This window comes from Ranitomeya imitator, chromosome 10 (genome assembly GCF_032444005.1).
Source record: "Ranitomeya imitator isolate aRanImi1 chromosome 10, aRanImi1.pri, whole genome shotgun sequence".
NCBI classification, from domain to species: Eukaryota; Metazoa; Chordata; class Amphibia; order Anura; family Dendrobatidae; genus Ranitomeya; species Ranitomeya imitator.
Window position 1 is genome coordinate 31,549,122 of NC_091291.1, and position 19,806 is coordinate 31,568,927.

A 19,806-nucleotide genomic window follows, 5' to 3' on the forward strand; every position below is an offset into this window, starting at 1 on the left:
TTACCCTGAAGGTTTACGTAATTCAGTTTTGTCATTGCCTATTTTTCTCTTCTCTCCCATAAGCGAAGAGAGGTCAGCAGGTATTCCAATCCATTCAGGGCGCTATGCTGTCTCGTATCGAAATTGTTTGAGGAATGGAGAATCTGGCATTATGTAGTTGAACAGGAAAATGGTCTCTCCTCCTGCTATATTTGAAGCCCAGATTCCAAAAGACCCTATAGTCATAATAGTATGGTTGCAATGTACTAACAGAGTAAAATTTCTGGCAGGAGACGATTCATCGCCATCCCCAGCAAAGTGAACGTCTCCGAAAGAAGTATTAATCTATTTCATTACCGGTCACCACAAAGAGAGGATTCCGAGTACTTATTTCTGTAGTAGGTCATGGCTTTGTCCATATATCACAACTCCTTTCCGCACCTTTGCCATATATTCTACTGTACATAGTCACCCTTGGAAACATGTACCCCAGTAAAGGTGACATTTTTGCAATCTCCCCTTACTTTGGTGAGATAATTATTAGCTTCTTCTTTAAGATAGTTCATGAAATATAAATTCACGGAGAATCTCATCTCTGATGTGGTGATAGAAAGTCCAAGACCAAGGAGTGCTAAGAAACTGGACGTAGTCTCCAGATATGTGCCTGCATTCAGGTAGCATCCAATTTAATAGCATGTACCTCTTCCACGTCATGCGATTGGCAACGTCTTGGGGTAGAACAGGTAACTTTATCCTAAATAGTGGGGGTAAGATGTAGGGTTGACGACCATTGATCTTGGATAAATCAAAGAGGGTTGCGTACTCTCCCATTAGATTTCCCATCTGTCTTCGAGGCTCTATGGTCCAAACACCAGTGACTGGTTTTATGGGACATGGTGACTACATTTTTAGCCATTTTTGCCATTGATGTTTTGAAAACATTTGAAAAATGTTTTGTCCAAAGTGATATCGAAATTCAAGAATACGGAGACGATTAAGGAAATGATAGCCATCCACGACGTACATCTCTTCATTTTTGTAGTCATTGTTTATACATTAACGGAAAGGGAAAAAAGTAAGTACGGAAGCTTTTATCCTGAAATAAGACAATTATCGATTAATACAAGACAACGCCAATGAAACGAAAAATAATAATTTGTAGTTAAAGGGAATCATTCAGTAAAACTACCCAGGTAAAGTAAAGGTAATGGGACATAGGGCAATGTCATACAATATGGACTTTGCCTATTACAGTTTTATCCAGTGCGCTGAAAATTAATTGACGTGCAAATTTGGTTTGCACATGCACAGGTGGGCATAACAGTGCACTTGCAGTTCCGAAGGACGAAATGGCGGTTCCGAAGGACGAAAAAACGATACATTGAACGTTTTTTCATCACGACGGGTCGCAAAATCACGACGAATCCGTCGCACGACGGATGCGACTTGTGGCCATACGTCGCAATGCGTCGCTAATGCAAGTCTATGGAGAAAAACGCATCATGTGGGCAACTTTGCAGGATGCGTGTTTTTTTTCTCCAAAACGACGCTTTGCGACGTTGGCCAAACGACGGAAGTGTGAAAGAGGCCTTAGGTTCATTTTAAAGGGGCATAGAACTAATCGAATTTTTAAAAAGGCTCATAGTAGAATTAGAAAAAAAAAATTGTGAGAAACCTATTTTTTTATTTCTCAAATCTATTTTTATAGATTTACACAATTTTGTAAAAAATAAAAGTATTATGAATGTGGCTTAGAAAAAAAAAAGAGGAATAGAACTCCACCATTAGTGGGAACATTGACGCTCCTTTATTCATTCATGCCCCAATGTTTAAGCCTTTACTGGAATTAGCTCGATAATCTCTCCGATATGGGTTGAAACCATGCAACATGAATAAAGTATATTTTTCACTTACGATGGCGCACCGTTCCTCCGTTTTGCTGATAAAAGGTGATGGACCGCCATTGCTTTTTTGTAAGGATAGAACCTCTTGGCAGATGTATTTTGATTTACTTGTCATCGTTTGGTCACCCTGCTTTAAAGGGAACCTGTCACCTGAATATGGCGGGACAGGTTTTGGGTTATATGGGCGGAGTTTTCGGGTGTTTGATTCACCCTTTCCTTACCCGCTGGCTGCATGCTGTCTGCAATATTGGATTGAAGTTCATTCTCTGTCCTCCGTAGTACACGCCTGCACAAGGTAAGATTGCTTTGTGCAGGCGTGTACTATGGAGGACAGAGAATGAACTTCAATCCAATATTGCAGCCAGCATGCAGCCAGCGGGAAAGGAAAGGGTGAATCAAACACCTGAAAACTCCGCCCATATGACCCAAAACCAGTCCCGCCAAATTCAGGTGACAGAGTCCCTTTAAGAAATAAAAGTGATCAAAGTCATATGCCGTCCAAAGTAACGCCAATAAAAACTACAGCTCACCTCATAAAACAGCAATTCCTCCATCAGCTCCAAAAAAAGAAAAATGGGTGTTAGAATATGATGACACGATAATAAAAACCTTTACAAAGGTTACAGCTTTTAGATGTCCTAGATTTAAAAAAAAACAAAAAAAAAACAAACTAAAGGATGGTCATTATCCCCTTACTGCCCTATGATATACTATTCCATCATGGACAGTTGGGAGGAGTCGGTATTGGCTGTTACATACAGCTGACACCCGTCTGCAACTGCAAGACTCAGTGCTAGCGCCGATCTCGGCAATTTAACACTTTAGATGCAGCGACCGACACATCTGCCCCTAATGATGCGATTTCAAGGGGGCAGTGGTTACCTTGGAACCCGATACCTACCAGCAGCCTCTGGGTCTATCAGCTATGGTCGCCTTTTAGGCATTGAAAGCACCACGGTCTAATAGGCTGAATGTGACAATTATAATGCACAGAAATACAGAAGTATTGCAGTGTGTCATACCACAGATGAAACTGGAGAATGTTCAAGTCCCACAATGAGGACTAAGCAAAAAAGTAAAACAAATAAATTAATAAAGAAGAAAAAATGCTTTAGAAAAATAAATAATAGTGCATATAAAAGATTTTTAGCTCCTTTATTCCTGGAAAAATAATATTAATAAAATAAACTATGTTAAGTTTAGTATTGCTCCATCTGTAGGCAACCTGAACTTTAAAATTAGCATGTAATTAAAAATTCCCGGCGACGGCTGTAAAAAAAAATGTAAAAACTAACCATGAATTGCTGTTTTTGTCACCTTGAGCAAAAAGGGATCAAAAGGTCACAGGAACACAAAAAAAACGCAGTTCAAACCAGAGGGAAAAAAAAGCTCCATCAACAAAAATATCAAATTGTTATGGCTCTTGCCACATGGAGAATTGTAAAAATTTTATATTTTTAAAAATGTGATTTTATTGTAAAAAAAAAAAGTCATAAAAAATAAATAAATGATACATATTTGGTATCATCATTTTTGTAATGACTTTAATCTAAAACAAAAATATGCTATTTATTCTAGCTAGTGAACACTGCAGAAAAGAAAAATAAAGCCAGAATTGCTGTTTGTTTTTTTTTTGTAAAGTTCGGGGTTCATACTGAACGTCAAATGTTTGGTTCCAAACCCCGAACACAGACTTCTTACTGTTCTTACTGTACATCTGTGTTACTACTCAGGTTAGGCAGACCAATAAAGCTTGTTGAAAGGCTGCGGCACAGCCAATCAACAAGCATTATGGCTATGGGCACCTCCGGTCCCATGACAGCCATGCCAAGAACTAGTAACTAGAACTAGAAATAGTCCCCCCTATTTTTATAACCAGTCAAGAGAAAACAGACCGCTGTGAACTGTTCTTATTATGCTGGTAAGGGGCCAATATCCATGCACCTTCCCAGCCAATTAATATCTTCCTGCAGCTGTCTGCTTTGTCTTTGCTGGTTATTAAAAATGGAGGGGCCCCAAAAAATGACATGAGGCACCCCCTATTTTCAATATCCAGCAAAGGCTAAGCAGAGAACTGCTGGCTGATATTAATAGTCTGTGTAGGGCCATGGATATTGGCCCCTTCTCAGCTTAATAAAATCAGCCCTCAGCCTGTCACATGAAAAAAATGCTATTAACGTACAACATTGAAAGGTTAGGGAAATACCTACTTTGTGCAGGATTATTAGGAAAGCGTCGAGGCATATCTATTCATTAGTAGTTATTTCAGGTGATACCTGATGAAGAGAATGCCAAGGAAGTGTAAAGCTGTTTGATAAAAAGAATAGTTTGAGGTTTCTAATTCTGGTTTCACATATTCCCATATTCCAGTTTGTTTCTTTACTCCATGCTTCCAGACATTTACAATGTGCAAATTCTAATAAGAACATGGAAAACCACTGCTTGAACAGATGTATTCAATATCCGATACTATAAATACGATATAAAATCATAATATAAAAAAAATTACATTAAAAAAATCTGTAAAAAACAGTATATACTTATACAGTGGATATGAAAAAGTTTGCGCACCCCTGTTAAAATGCCAGCTTATTGTTATGTAAGAACAAAATCTAGCACTATCAGTAGCTTCAGAGCCATCGGCTGTAATATGTTCCTGCAACCATCTCCAGTAACCACAGCGCCATCTGCTGATTTAATTACATACTTAGTAATTGACGCTATTACTAGACAGATTATTTGCTTTTTTATTTTTACTCAATTTTATCTATTTGCCTTGTGGTATAAACTGTATTCAGGGAAAAATCTAGCTTTCCTGCTGCCGTGGCGAAAATTGAAATTGCGCCCTTCTTGGTGCAATAAAAATCTGCAGTGAACAAATGCAATTCAGCATTGTTTTTTTCAGTTTTGCTTTTACAGTATTTATTTTACGGTAAAAATGACTTGTGAACATGATTCTGCCGGTCAATGTGATTATAGCAACAACAAACTTTCCTAAATTTAAAATAAGTTCAGCTTGCGGCAATGGAAAGCCAAAATGGCAGTAATGGGTCCTTCAAATACAAAAGTTTAATACTCCTACATAAATATAGACTTAAGTCCAAACAAACAGAAATAAGTGCTAGGCACCAAACACTAACATCTGTGGGAAAATAAGATCTGACAGGGCTAGGAGGAAAAAACAGCGGCAGTGCTCAGTAAATAAAAAAAGACAAAGCATAATAAGACAGAAGAAATTAAAGCACTTACCATAAGTCAAAAGGCTCAATGGTTTACTAACATAGCAGGTTATCTAACAACTTAGATATGTAACGATCTGACAATTAATGAAATGCTTCATCTGCGTCATCTGCGCACAATCAGAAGCAATAACAGCAGAGGAATACAGTACCGCCATCAATACATGAATACATCACCTGGACTACTATCACTGCAGAAATAAAGCAGTAGAACCTCAATCATGGGAAGAAGGAATCAATATCACCATTACACACTGAACGGGCAACCACTGGGTAAATCTGACAGGGAGAAGGACTTGGGGATCCTAGTTAATGATAAACTTACCTGGAGCAGCCAGTGCCAGGCAGCAGCTGCCAATGCAAACAGGATCATGGGGTGCATTAAAAGAGGTCTGGATACACATGATGAGAGCATTATACTGCCTCTGTACAAATCCCTAGTTAGACCGCACATGGAGTACTGTGTCCAGTTTTGGGCACCGGTGCTCAGGAAGGATATAATAGAACTAGAGAGAGTACAAAGGAGGGCAACAAAATTAATAAAGGGGATGGGAGAACTACAATACCCAGATAGATTAGCGAAATTAGGATTATTTAGTCTAGAAAAAAGACGACTGAGGGGCGATCTAATAACCATGTATAAATATATAAGGGGACAATACAAATATCTCGCTGAGGATCTGTTTATACCAAGGAAGGTGACGGGCACAAGGGGGCATTCTTTGCGTCTGGAGGAGAGAAGGTTTTTCCACCAACATAGAAGAGGATTCTTTACTGTTAGGGCAGTGAGAATCTGGAATTGCTTGCCTGAGGAGGTGGTGATGGCGAACTCAGTCGAGGGGTTCAAGAGAGGCCTGGGTGTCTTCCTGGAGCAGAACAATATTGTATCATACAATTATTAGGTTCTGTAGAAGGACGTAGATCTGGGGATTTATTATGATGGAATATAGGCTGAACTGGATGGACAAATATCTATTTTCGGCCTTACTAACTATGTTACTATGTTACTATGTTAGTACATGAATGCATCACCAGGACTACTATCAGTACATGAATACAACACCAGAATCACAATCAATACATGAATACAACACGAGAACCATCATTAGTACATAAATTCATCATCTGAACCACCATCAGAACATGAATACACCACAAAAACCACCATCAGTACATGATCACATCAGTAGAACTAACTATTATCAGTACATGATTCATTAACAAGACTTATCAACAGTACATGAATACAGCACTAAAACCACCATAAATAGATCAATACATCATAAGAACCATAAACAACACCATTGAGAGCCATAGTTGCAATACCATATCAAGACACAAATGCACAAACAGGATGCAGCAGGTCCCCAAGATAAAAATAGGGGCAGCACAGGTGCAAAATACTGAAAGCAAGCCACTTACTAACCCACCAAACATCCGTGAGGCGGCTGCCTGGTATTCCAATTGCACACATGTCTGCATAGGTATCGTTTACACTCTTATGTGAGATGCATCTCTATCTGTATAGCAACCCATTACCGATGCCCCTACTATTACATCAGGTGGGCTGCCAATGCCATATGTGCACCCACAGGCTAGACACCCCACATTAACCAGCCACCACTGGAAAGACCCGGCCTGCACCTTGCATAAAAATGTGAAAAAAAAGATGTGAATAATAGATGAGGTATTTGTCAGATAATGACAAATAAAACCCTATGTTTTCAGTATTTTGCACCTGTGCTGCCCCTGCTATTATCTTGGGCGAGCTGCTGCATCCTGTTTGTGCATTTGTGTCTGGATATGGCATTACAAATATGGCTCTTAGTGATGTGAATTTTCTTTTCTTTTTTTCAGTGATTTTTTTTAATTTAGTGTAGGACTCGCAAGATAATGAGGACCCTTAATGCGGGTTGCGAGTTTGTGTATTTTGACCAAAATAGTGACAAATACATCATCTATTTGTGTGTTTGTGTCTGGATATGGTATTGCAAGTATGGCTCTCAATGATGTTTTTAAGTTTCTTTTCTTTTTTTCATTGAATCATTAGAACCATAAACAGTAAGAAATATTACACGTAAACCACCATCATTACATAATTACAGTGGGGCAAAAAAGTATTTAGTCAGTCAGCAATAGTGCAAGTTCCACCACTTAAAAAGATGAGAGGCGTCTGTAATTTACATCATAGGTAGACCTCAACTATGGGAGACAAAATGAGAAAAAAAAATCCAGAAAATCACATTGTCTGTTTTTTTAACAATTTATTTGCATATTATGGTGGAAAATAAGTATTTGGTCAGAAACAAAATTTAATCTCAATACTTTGTAATATATCCTTTGTTGGCAATGACAGAGGTCAAACGTTTTCTGTAAGTCTTCACAAGGTTGCCACACACTGTTGTTGGTATGTTGGCCCATTCCTCCATGCAGATCTCCTCTACAGCAGTGATGTTTTTGGCTTTTCGCTTGGCAACACAGACTTTCAACTCCCTCCAAAGGTTTTCTATAGAGTTGAGATCTGGAGACTGGCTAGGCCACTCCAGGACCTTGAAATGCTTTTTACGAAGCCACTCCTTCGTTGCCCTGGCTGTGTGCTTTGGATCATTGTCATGTTGAAAGACCCAACCACGTTTCATCTTCAATGCCCTTGCTGATGGAAGGAGGTTTGCACTCAAAATCTCACGATACATGGCCCCATTCATTCTTTCATGTACCCGGATCAGTCGTCCTGGCCCCTTTGCAGAGAAACAGCCCCAAAGCATGATGTTTCCACCACCATGCTTTACAGTAGGTATGGTGTTTGATGGATGCAACTCAGTATTCTTTTTCCTCCAAACACGACAAGTTGTGTTTCTACCAAACAGTTCCAGTTTGGTTTCATCAGACCATAGGACATTCTCCCAAAACTCCTCTGGATCATCCAAATGCTCTCTAGCAAACTTCAGACGGGCCCGGACATGTACTGGCTTAAGCAGTGGGACACGTCTGGCACTGCAGGATCTGAGTCCATGGTGGCGTAGTGTGTTACTTATGGTAGGCCTTGTCACATTGGTCCCAGCTCTCTGCAGTTCATTCACTAGGTCCCCCCGCGTGGTTCTGGGATTTTTGCTCACCGTTCTTGTGATCATTCTGACCCCACGGGGTGGGATTTTGTGTGGAGCCCCGGATCGAGGGAGATTATCAGTGGTCTTGTATGTCTTCCATTTTCTAATTATTGCTCCCACTGTTGATTTCTTCACTCCAAGCTGGTTGGCTATTGCAGATTCAGTCTTCCCAGCCTGGTGCAGGGCTACAATTTTGTTTCTGGTGTCCTTTGACAGCTCTTTGGTCTTCACCATAGTGGAGTTTGGAGTCAGACTGTTTGAGGGTGTGCACAGGTGTCTTTTTATACTGATAACAAGTTTAAACAGGTGCCATTACTACAGGTAATGAGTGGAGGAAAGAGGAGACTCTTAAAGAAGAAGTTACAGGTCTGTGAGAGCCAGAAATCTTGATTGTTTGTTTCTGACCAAATACTTATTTTCCACCATAATATGCAAATAAAATGTTAAAAAAACAGACAATGTGATTTTCTGGATTTTTTTTTCTCAGTTTGTCTCCCATAGTTGAGGTCTACCTATGATGTAAATTACAGACGCCTCTCATCTTTTTAAATGGTGGAACTTGCACTATTGCTGACTGACTAAATACTTTTTTGCCCCACTGTATATTATCAGAACCATCATCAGTACATGGATGCATCGAGAGAGCCATTTTAACAGCAGAAATACATAACGATAATCAGTGCATGAATAAAGAACCAGAACCACCAGTAGTACATGAATACGTGACCAGAACTACCACCAACATCACCAGGACCCCCATCAGTACATGAATATATCAAAATAACCATCATAACTTCAGGAATACATCAACACAATTACCATAAGTACAGAAATGCAGCTCCAGAATTACTATCAATAAATGAATGCAACATCATAGCCCCCATCTCTACATGAACATATCAACAGAAACATAACTATGTGAATACATCACCAAAACTATCATAAGTACATAAATACAGTACCGGAACCACCATATGACCATGAATTTAGCACCAGCAATCATAGTTCACCAATGTTTGAACAGTGATCAATTGCAATGTCAAGTCAGACCCCATCATAAGCACTTATATGCCATGAACGTATAATTCCCAGTATGTCTTTAACAATGGTAAAGTAAAGAAATGTTGGGACCCCTAGGTTCAGTAAAGTCTGTTACACTTGATTTCTGGATTTGGACAGGGGTGTTTTTTTTGGGGAGAAGTATACATGAAGAGGTTCTCAGTGGAATCTTGTACAACTTTGCACCAATTGCACATTTGCATCGATTGTAGTGCTGCTCCATTTTTCTTGTTTTATTAAACAGATGGAAAGAAAGACAATCTGCGTAAAAAATAATTTAAAAAAATATTTTTTTAATTCTCTTACCTTGAGCTATAGCCTACCATAGTCCATTCTCATACTTTGCTGTATTCTTAATTTTATTGTGTCCAGTGCTAATTATTTTCCAGAATTCATGGGTTTCTTAAATTCTGCACAGTGAGAAATTATTTCTTTATTGGGTTCAACGAGGAAAAATGCAAAGATACATTGCCTTGCGAAAGTACTCACCCCCCCTGGAACTTTTCAACCTTTTCCCACATATCATGCTTCAAACATAAAGATACCAAATGTAAATTTTTGGTGAAGAATCAACAACAAGTGGAACACAATTGTGAAGTTGAACAAAATTTATTGCTTATTTTAAATTTTTGTGGAAATTCAAAAACTGAAAAGTGGGGCGTGCAATATTATTCGGCCCCTTTAACTTAATACTTTGTTGCGCCACCTTTTGCTGCGATTACAAGTCGCTTGGGGCATGTCTCTATCAGTTTTGTACATGGAGAGACTGAAATTCTCGCCCATTCTTCCTCAGCAAACAGCTCGAGCTCAGTGAGGTTTGATGGAGATCGTTTGTGAACAGCAGTTTTCAGCTCTTTCCACAGATTCTCGATTGGATTGAGGTCTGGACTGTGACTTGGCCATTCTAACACCTGGATACGTTTATTTGTGAACCATTCCATTGTAGATTTTGCTTTATGTTTGGAATCATTGTCTTGTTGGAAGACAAATCTCCGTCCCAGTCTCAGGTCTTTTGCAGACTCCAACAGGTTTTCTTCAAGAATGGTCCTGTATTTGGCTCCATCCATCTTCCCATCACTTTTAACCATCTTCCCTGTCCCTGCTGAAGAAAATCAGGCCCAAACCATGATGCTGCCACCACCATGTTTGACAGTGGGGATGGTGTGTTCAGGGTGATGAGCTGTGTTGCCTTTTCGCCAAACATATCGTTTGGCATTGTTGACAAAAAGTTCAATTTTGGTTTCATCTGACCAGAGCACCTTCTTCCACATGTTTGGTGTTTCTCCCAGGTGGCTGGTTGCAAACTTTAAGCAACACTTTTTATGGATATCTTTGAGAAATGGCTTTCTTCTTGCCGCTCTTCCATAAAGGCCAGGTTTGTGCTGTGTACGACTGATTGTTGTCCTATGGACAGACTGTCCCACCTCAGCTGTAGATCTCTGCAGTTCATCCAGAGTGATCATGGGCCTCTTGTCTGCATCTCTGATCAGTCTTCTCCTAGTTTGAGATGAAAGTTTAGAGGGACGGCCGGGTCTTGGTAGATTTGCAGTGGTATGATGCTCCTTCCATTTCAATATGATCGCTTGCACAGTGCTCCTTGGGATGTTTAAAGTTTTGGAAATCATTTTGTATCCAAATCCAGCTTTAAACTTCTCCACAACAGTATCACGGACCTGCCTGTTGTGTTCCTTGGTCTTCATGATGATCTCTGTGCTTCAAACAGAACCCTGAGACTATCACAGAGCAGGTGCATTTATACGGAGACTTGATTACACACAGGTGGATTCTATTTATCATCATTAGGCATTTAGGACAACATTGGATCATTCAGAGATCCACAATGAACTTCTGCACTGAAAGTAAAGGGGACGAATAATATTGCTCGCCCCACTTTTCAGTTTTTGAATTTCCACAAAAATGTAAAATAACCAATAAATTTCATTCAACTTCACAACTGTGTTTCACTTGTTATTGATTCTTCACCAAAAATTTACATTTGGTATCTTTATGTTTGAAGCATGATATGTGGGGAAAGGTTGAAAAGTTCCAGGGAGCCGAATACTTTCGCAAAGCACTGTAAAAATCATACAGTATGTAAAACAGTAAATCACAGAATTCCTGCACTCGGTAGTCCCACGCACAATAAATAGAGCGGGGGTTTGCAATGCATGCCTGCACTCCATTCAGGAAAGGATTGTAGGGTCTTTTTCTTCAGCAGTTTGGTGACGTCACAGTGTGGCGTGATGACTTCATGATGCCGCTACACATGTCTAGGCAGGGGCTGACAAGGGCTGTTCTGCTCTGCCACAGTTTTAGCGCCAAAGTATTCAACTATATGCGCATCTGAAAGACGCGAATACAGTTGAATATATGGAGGTGGGAACCAGATTGTCTCGGTTCTTTGTTGGCTGCATAACATCTTTCAGTGGGATGCAAAGGGCCGGCAGTCCGCATGTTGTGGAGGCCTGCTCTACGTCTACACTATGATAGCCTCTGAGACCAGTGTCGTAAAGTCATGAAGAGGCCTTGAGGAGGAAAGATCACATCGGTCCTACCTCTGAGATTATTATGTGGGGTGGCTTAATATACGGTAGTTGGACCTCTGTAGTCTTCATTACAGGTGGACTAACAGTAGATCTGCAGTCTTCCTAGGTGTTTGGAACAACCTCATTGCTAAATTCCTTCAAAAACTGTGTACAAGTGTACCTAGAAGATTTGATGTTTCGTTAAAGGCAAAGGTTTCATAGGGCAGTCTGTCAAATATTGATGTGATTTAGATAGCTCCTTTGTTCATTTTTTTTTCATTTGATCATTGATAAAAAAAAAAATAAACTATTAACACTACTATTTTTGTAGGCATTCTTATTTCCAGCCTTTATTCCACACCTGCCTAAATCTTTCGCACAGTACTTCATAGTACTAAATGAAAATGGTGTCCTTCAAATTGACATTCAACAGATTAGTCAAAACAATGGGAAAAAACGGAACAAATCATTATCGTTATTTTTTTTTAACAATCTTCAAAAACACAGAAAACATTCCTAGAAAAATGTTTGAAAAAAAATACAGTCAAATATTTTAATTTTATGGTATCGGTGATAAGTCGGCTGGAATACCTATCCATTCTGGCAGGTAAGTAGTTTCATGCTTGAATATTCTTTCGTGGGTAGAGTCAGTAAAATTAGTTAGAAAAATTGTCTCACCGCCAGCCAGATAGGCAGCCCAGAATCCAAACGACCCCATTGTCATGATGGTGTGGTTACAATGAGCCAAAAGTGCAAAGTCTCGCTGAGGTGAGGTCTTATTGCTGGCAAAATAAACATCTCCCAGTAAATTACCAATGTTTTCCTTACACCAGTCCATATCATTACTGGTCACCACAAAAATGGGGCTTGCATACTTTTTTCTAAAATAACCCATGGCTCTCTGTAAATACTGTTTTTTGTCAATGACTCCTTTCTGTTCATGTGGTGTTATCTGGATATAGTCTTCCTTATGAACATGAATTCCGACATACGTCACATTTTTTGTGCTTCCTATAATGGTGGCAAGATAGACATTTATTTCATCTTTGATAAAATCGTGAAAGGAGAATTCTTGAAGAATCTCTTCTCTCATGTCATGGTAGAAAGTCCAAGAAGATACAATGCCAAACAATTTCACATATTCTCCTATGATGTTGCGATATTCTGGGGACATCCAGTTATGAAGTTTTTGCAATTTCCAACTCATTCGATCTGTGACCTCTTGGTCAAGGACAGGTAACCTGACCTTAAAAACTCTGGCAAGGTTATTGTGCATGTTGGGCATCATGTACGCTTGGCGGCCATTGAGCTTCGACAGAGATAAAAGGGTAGCATACTGAGACATGAAACTTCCGAAGCTGCCGGCTGGTATGTATGTCCACATTCCCATGGGAGTCTGATCTAAAGACATTTTTGAATAACCAGATTCTTCCATTTTGAAGTTAAATCGGCCATAAAATATAGATAAATTTGTTATTTTAATATGAAGTTTCAATAAATAAAATATATTCAGGAAGCCAACGACTCCAAAAGTGATGGTAATAAACTTCAGAAAATTCCACCGCATGATGTCCAAGGTTTAATGTGCAGTAAGTGGCTAGAAAAAGAAGAATATGGAAAAATGAAAAACTTAACTAAATGGAATGTCTACTTTTAATAAATGGCAATTGAGAGATAGAGAAGAAAAAACATACAGATTAGTATTAACATAGTATTAACATTAGTATTAACATAGTTAGTAAGGCCGAAAAAAGACATTTGTCCATCCAGTTCAGCCTATATTCCATCATAATAAATCCCCAGATCTACGTCCTTCAACAGAACCTAATAATTGTATGATACAATATTGTTCTGCTCCAGGAAGACATCCAGGCCTCTCTTGAACCCCTCGACTGAGTTCGCCATCACCACCTCCTCAGGCAAGCAATTCCAGATTCTCACTGCCCTAACTGTAAAGAATCCTCTTCTATGGTGGTGGAAAAACCTTCTCTCCTCCAGAAGCAAAGAATGCCCCCTTGTGCCCGTCACCTTCTTTGGTATAAACAGATCCTCAGCGAGATATTTGTATTGTCCCCTTATATACTTATACATGGTTATTAGATCGCCCCTCAGTCTTCTTTTTTCTAGACTAAATAATCCTAATTTCGCTAATCTATCTGGGTATTGTAGTTCTCCCATCCCCTTTATTAATTTTGTTGCCCTCAATTGTACTCTCTCTAGTTCCATTATATCCTTCCTGAGCACCGGTGCCCAAAACTGGACACAGTACTCCATGTGCGGTCTAACTAGGGATTTGTACAGAGGCAGTATAATGCTCTCATCATGTGTATCCAGACCTCTTTAGAGATGTGTTGATCACTTTGCGTATCCAAGAGAAGAAGTGAAGGGGTGGCACTCTGATTTCCGGATAAAAAATCTTGTTTATTCAACACATCAAGATTAAAATTTTGGAGGCGGGGAAGTCAGTTCTGTGATGGACCATGGCCGTTTCGCACGCTTCTTACACTTCAATGGGTCCAGGTGGCACATTGAAGTATAAGAAGCACACCAAACGGCAGTTGTCCACCACAAAACTGACTCCCCCACCTCCAACCTGGACCCATTGAAGTGTAAGAAGCATGCAAAACAGCCATCATCCACCACAAAACTGACTCCCTGACTTCCAACCTGGACCCGTTGAAGTGTAAGAAGTATGCAAAATGGCCATCATCCACCACAGAACCGCCTCCCCGGCTTCCACAATTTTAATCTTGATGTATTGTACAAACAAGAATTTATTAAAATGTGATAGGATTAAGGGCAAGGGTATAACGATCACGGTTTTCGAGAACTCAACCAAGCCCATACAGGAGCATGACCCACCAGTGGCCAAGCTCTACTTTCAACTGGTGGTGCATCTTCCTGCTGAATTGCAACACCTGCGCCATGCAAGGAGGAAGCGGTGAAAGGTAAGAAGCATGATTGGTTTTATTTATATTTGCTGTTAGCAAAAAGGGGTCTAAAAAGGGGGACATGTTAAAGAAGTTGGCCACTAATTATACAATTTCTTCTCATACCCATCGCTTGGCACCGATAAAATAATAGAAACCTCCTGTACCGGTGCCGATCCTGTGGTGTCGGCACTCGCTCTCTGAGAGGCTCTTGTGCGATTGTTTTGACAGGTGACTCCAGCGCCAAATCAGCACTGATGTGCCTGTCCTCGCCTTTGGACAAATCGGACATACTCCAACCTAGCTGTCTCTAGAAGTCCCAAACTAGCATGAGGATGCCTGGGGTTTCAGCATGAAGCTATGTTAAGAAGAGGCGCCAAGGACTATATAGGGAGAGTGAGCTTCAGAGGCGAATGGTAAGGTATTAGTTGTTTTTTTTTCTACGTCTAACTTTAATTATGCTCTTAGGCCTCTCCAAACCCTAGAGCATAATAAGGGAAATTGAGTTTGCAGAGAATATATTTTTTGTGAATCAAACTTCCCAGTAAAATCTGTGCGATTTTGCAAATTCAAATGTTGTCAAATCCACTCTTCTACCTATCACCAGAACTCCCAATGTGAGTGCAGCATTGCAGAAGGCTACAATGGACAAAAAGAGGGGTTAACATTTCTGGAGAATGTTTCTACTGTCTGTTCTAGTAATCTACATTTTTTAGTAAAGCTGTGTTACAATTACCACTTACTTGCTCTACTTGCTCTGTATGCCCTTTTAGTACCACCCTTACATTTTTGTGCACATACACATACATACTGTAGCAAAGCCAGGTAGGCTATGGTTAAATCCTAGCAGGACAGGTCCTAATTAGATACACATAGCTCGCTTTGACTAAGAACCAGGGCCTTTGTTCACCTGGCAGCTGGCAGTCTACTGGATGTTGAGCAGAAGTGGCGTGTGCTGCTGGCGAGTGACCAGCCAAAATGTAAGCAGTAGCAGTCTCTGAATGGAGACTACAGTTAGGAAAAACTGAGCAGTGTTTGTTTTGAAGCTGCGGAGTAATGTGTGGAAGCTACCGCCTGTTCAGTGTGAACTGTGCATGGAGATGAACACTTCTGTTTGCTGCTGGGAGGAGAGCTGCTGGAGCTCAGGTTGAAGGGGATACCGAGACATGGTAGGATCATGCTTCTTCTGTGTATAAAGTTTGATCGGGGAGAAAGGACTGTAATCTGTTTGAGTGTACCCGCACTGACATATATTGGCCTGCTTAATTAACCGTTTATTTGCTTTTATCCACTTGAGCACAGAAGAGGCTGTTGTGGTTATGAATTAGTGAAGAGTGAGAGTACTCGTTGCTCGGGTTTTCCCGAGCACACTCGGGTGGTCTCCAAGCATTTGTTAGTGCTCGGAGATTTACTTTTTGTTGACACAGCTGCATGATTTACGGCTAATAGCCAGCCTGAGTACATGTGGGGGTTGCCTGGTTGCTAGGGAATCCGCACATGTATTCAAGCTATCAGCTGTAGATAATGCAACTGAGGCAACGAAAACTAATTCTCCGAGCAGTCATAAATACTCTGAGATCACCCGAGCGTGCTCAGGAAAACCCGAGCAACGAGTACACTCGCTCATCACTATTATGAATCCCTTTAAGTTTTATGAAAGCAATAAACTGCACATATTTGGACTAAACTTCATTGCCTGTATGAACGCTACCTAAAGCCTACCTTAAATCCCGACAATACGCATTGATATATATACCCATGTACAGAACATATGCAAATACACACAGACAGGGCAGCCATAAAAGCGGCCATAAGTCTTCTCAAGTGCCCAACGCCCACCCCATAAGGACTTGCAACAGTCAAGGCCTACCTTTATTACTCTCTTCCGTCTTCCTTGGTACTGCGACTTAATGTATCTGCATGAGGAGGCTTTATTCCGTTGTGGCAAACACTGCTTTTTCTCTTAGCACTCAGCATTGTCTCGTCTTTGCTCAGACACTCAGACTTCCATACCCAACACTCTACGTACTGACCTGCACCTTTACAGTCGGCACTTCTCAATTCCTTAGCACCACGTATCTCTTCCTTGGGAATCGTCTCTCTACCAGTTGCATCCTCTTCCGCAGTTTGCACAGTCGTGTATTCACAAGATATATTGCAATGAAAAGTTCTATAAAATGTCTTGTAGCACACACTGTAAAAGCAGGTGTGACAAGTCTTTTTGTAAATCTGCAAATTATTTACTAGTGATTAAAATACATGTCTTCTTTGTGTAGCCTCAGGTTATCCTTATCCTGTTCTTCATTACCAAGGTGGAAAAATTCTGCAGTTACTTGTAAAGTCATAAAATATACAGTCATGGCCGAAAGTGTTGGCACCCTTGAAATTGTTCCAGAAAATGAAGTATTCCTCCGAGATAATTATTGCAATTACACATGTTTTTTGTGTATTGGAACAACATAAAAAAACAGGCAAATTTATATCTGGACTCATTACTGGCCACTTCAGAATGCTTCAGTACTTGGTTTCCATCCATTTCTGGGTGCTTCTTGAAGTATGTTTGTCATTGTCCTGATGGAAGCTCCATGACCTAGGATGCAAACCCAGCTTTCTGAGAGTGAGCACCAGATGGCAACTCAAAATCCTTTGGTAATCTTCAGATTTCATGATGCCTTGCACGTAGTCAAGTCACCCAGTGCCAGAGGCAGCAAATCAACCCCAAGACAGCTTTGAATCTCCACCATATTTGACTGTAGGTACTGTTTTCTTTTCTTTGTAGGCCCCATTCTGTTTTCAGTAACTAGTAGAATGATGCACTTTACCCAAAAACTCTATCTTGGTCTTTATAACAGAAGTTGGCAATTCCTCACCCAGTTTTGAGACTTCTACATCTCTGTTTCTGTTTCAGTTAATGACTGTTATTCATTCCCTTTGCATTTTGTTAATTAATAAAAGGAAAATATTAAGACTTCTATTTTTGGAAGCTTCTCACCTTGCAGCATTTTTTTCCAACGTCAAACAACCCCATCCATCAACTGATTGAAAGAGCGAAAAGTGTACTGGAAGTGGCACGACTTTGTACGTTTTTTTCAGTGGCCATAAAATGTCACAATTTCTAAATGGCACTTAATTATGACTGGAGTACATTTTGTTGCAATATAAGCCTAAAAAAATGTATTGATATCATATTGCTCTCACATAGGGTATTACATCCCCTTGGGTACATTTCATTGCCATAAAAGCGTCAAAAACTTGTTTCAAATTTGTCAATATCATATTGCTCACCCATAGGGCATTACATCTTCTTAGGTACAGTTCGTTGCTATATAAGCCTCCAAAAATTTGTTCAAAATTTTAGGTTGTGTGCACACGTTGCAGCTGTACTTTTTTTCAGCTGTGTTTTTCCTGCCAAGAGATGCAGAAATTTTACTCCACATGTGCACATACCCTTATCGGAATTCTATTGCTCACCCATAGACTATTCCGTGGTCTGGAGTAGATTTCCTTGGCATACAGTTAGGGCCAGAAATATTTGGACAGTGACACAAGTTTTGTTATTTTAGCTGTTTACAAAAACATGTTCAGAAATACAATTATATATTAGATATGGGCTGAAAGTGCACACTCCCAGCTGCAATATGATAGTTTCCACATCCAAATCGGAGAAAGGGTTTAGGAATCATAGCTCTGTAATGCATAGCGTCCTCTTTCTCAAGGGACCAAAAGTAATTGGACAATGGACTCTAAGGGCTGCAATTAACTCTGAAGGCGTCTCCCTCGTTAACCTGTAATCAATGAAGTAGTTAAAAGGTCAGGGGTGGATTCCAGGTGTGTGGTTTTGCATTTGGAAGCTGTTGCTGTGAGCAGACAACATGCGGTCAAAGGAACTCTCAATTGAGGTGAAGCAGAACATCCTGAGGCTGAAAAAAAAGAAAAAATCCATCAGAGAGATAGCAGACGTGCTTGGAGTAGCAAAATCAACAGTTGGGTACATTCTGAGAAAAAAGGAATTGACTGGTGAGCTTGGGAACTCAAAAAGGCCTGGGCGTCCACGGATGACAACAGTGGTGGATGATCGCCGCATACTTAATTTGGTGAAGAAGAACCCGTTCACAACATCAACTGAAGTCCAGAACACTCTCAGTGAAGTAGGTGTATCTGCAGTGGCGTAACTACAAAGTGAGGGGCCCCGATGCGAACTTTCAAATGGGGCCCCCCGCGCCAAAATATTTCCCACCGAAATTCACATTTTCCCTATTCATTTCGCACACTATAGTTGTGTTGCAATGTTGTATAGTCTGACCTAATACTGCCCTGTACTCGCTGAGAAAAATGATTTTATAACTAACATGTCCCTACAGTAATATGTCCTCCCTCGCTCTAATTCCAAGCGCACTCCCGGCGTTTGAAATCTGTGTGCTGTTCAGAGGCGTAGCTAGAGCTTTTGCCGCCCGGGGCTGTTCCCGAGTTTGGCGCCCCCCCCCCCCTCCCCCGGCTCAATACACACAAAGGTTACCAAAAATGGTTTTCCTGTTTTGTAGAACTTAAACTGGGCCTAATGGTGTCACCCCCACATGCCAAACCTGTGACGTAATACCACCACACCATGACCAGACCACATAGTGACCGAATAATACTACATACAAGGGACAAATACCACAACACCATTTCCAGACCACATATTACCACCACATAGTGACTGAATACTACAATACTGATCAGTAATAAAAAAAAAAACCACAATACTATCACCATAAGTGCCAGTATTCACAGGAGATCTGTACTTAGTATGCAGTGTCTGTGTAGAGGTAATACAGAGATCACTGGTGATATTATACACAGGAGCTCTGTATATAATGTATAGATAATACAGTGATCACTGGTGACATTGTACACAGGACCTCTGTATATAGTATACAGTGTATAGTGTCAGTGTATAGGTAACACTGACTCACCAGTGACGTCTCTAGGTGAAGTCCTTCATCTTTCATCCAGCATAGACCGCCATCATTCCTTCCAGCCAGGACTCGTTTCTGCAGGAAATAACACAGTTATCTCGAGCT

The 19,806-nt window shown here is 40.3% G+C and overlaps 1 protein-coding gene and 1 pseudogene across 2 annotated transcripts; both read right to left on the bottom strand.

The window, feature by feature from the left end:
- LOC138652188 (galactoside alpha-(1,2)-fucosyltransferase 2-like) lies at positions 1 to 1,998 on the bottom strand (annotated as a pseudogene).
- Positions 1,999 to 11,448: 9,450 nt separating this feature from the next.
- On the bottom strand, positions 11,449 to 16,857 carry LOC138652077 (galactoside alpha-(1,2)-fucosyltransferase 1-like). 2 transcript variants are annotated; one of them, XM_069742801.1, is made up of 2 exons: positions 16,777 to 16,857; positions 11,449 to 13,410 (listed from the first exon to the last, which is right to left on the bottom strand). In XM_069742801.1, the coding sequence occupies exon 2, from the start codon at positions 13,378 to 13,380 to the stop codon at positions 12,373 to 12,375; it is 1,008 nt and encodes a 335-aa protein (XP_069598902.1). In that variant the 5' UTR covers positions 13,381 to 13,410; positions 16,777 to 16,857; the 3' UTR covers positions 11,449 to 12,372. The 2 variants fall into 2 exon arrangements, with proteins under 2 accessions (XP_069598902.1, XP_069598903.1); XM_069742802.1 differs by lacking the exon at positions 16,777 to 16,857 and adding an exon at positions 16,614 to 16,757.
- Positions 16,858 to 19,806: the final 2,949 nt, after the last annotated feature.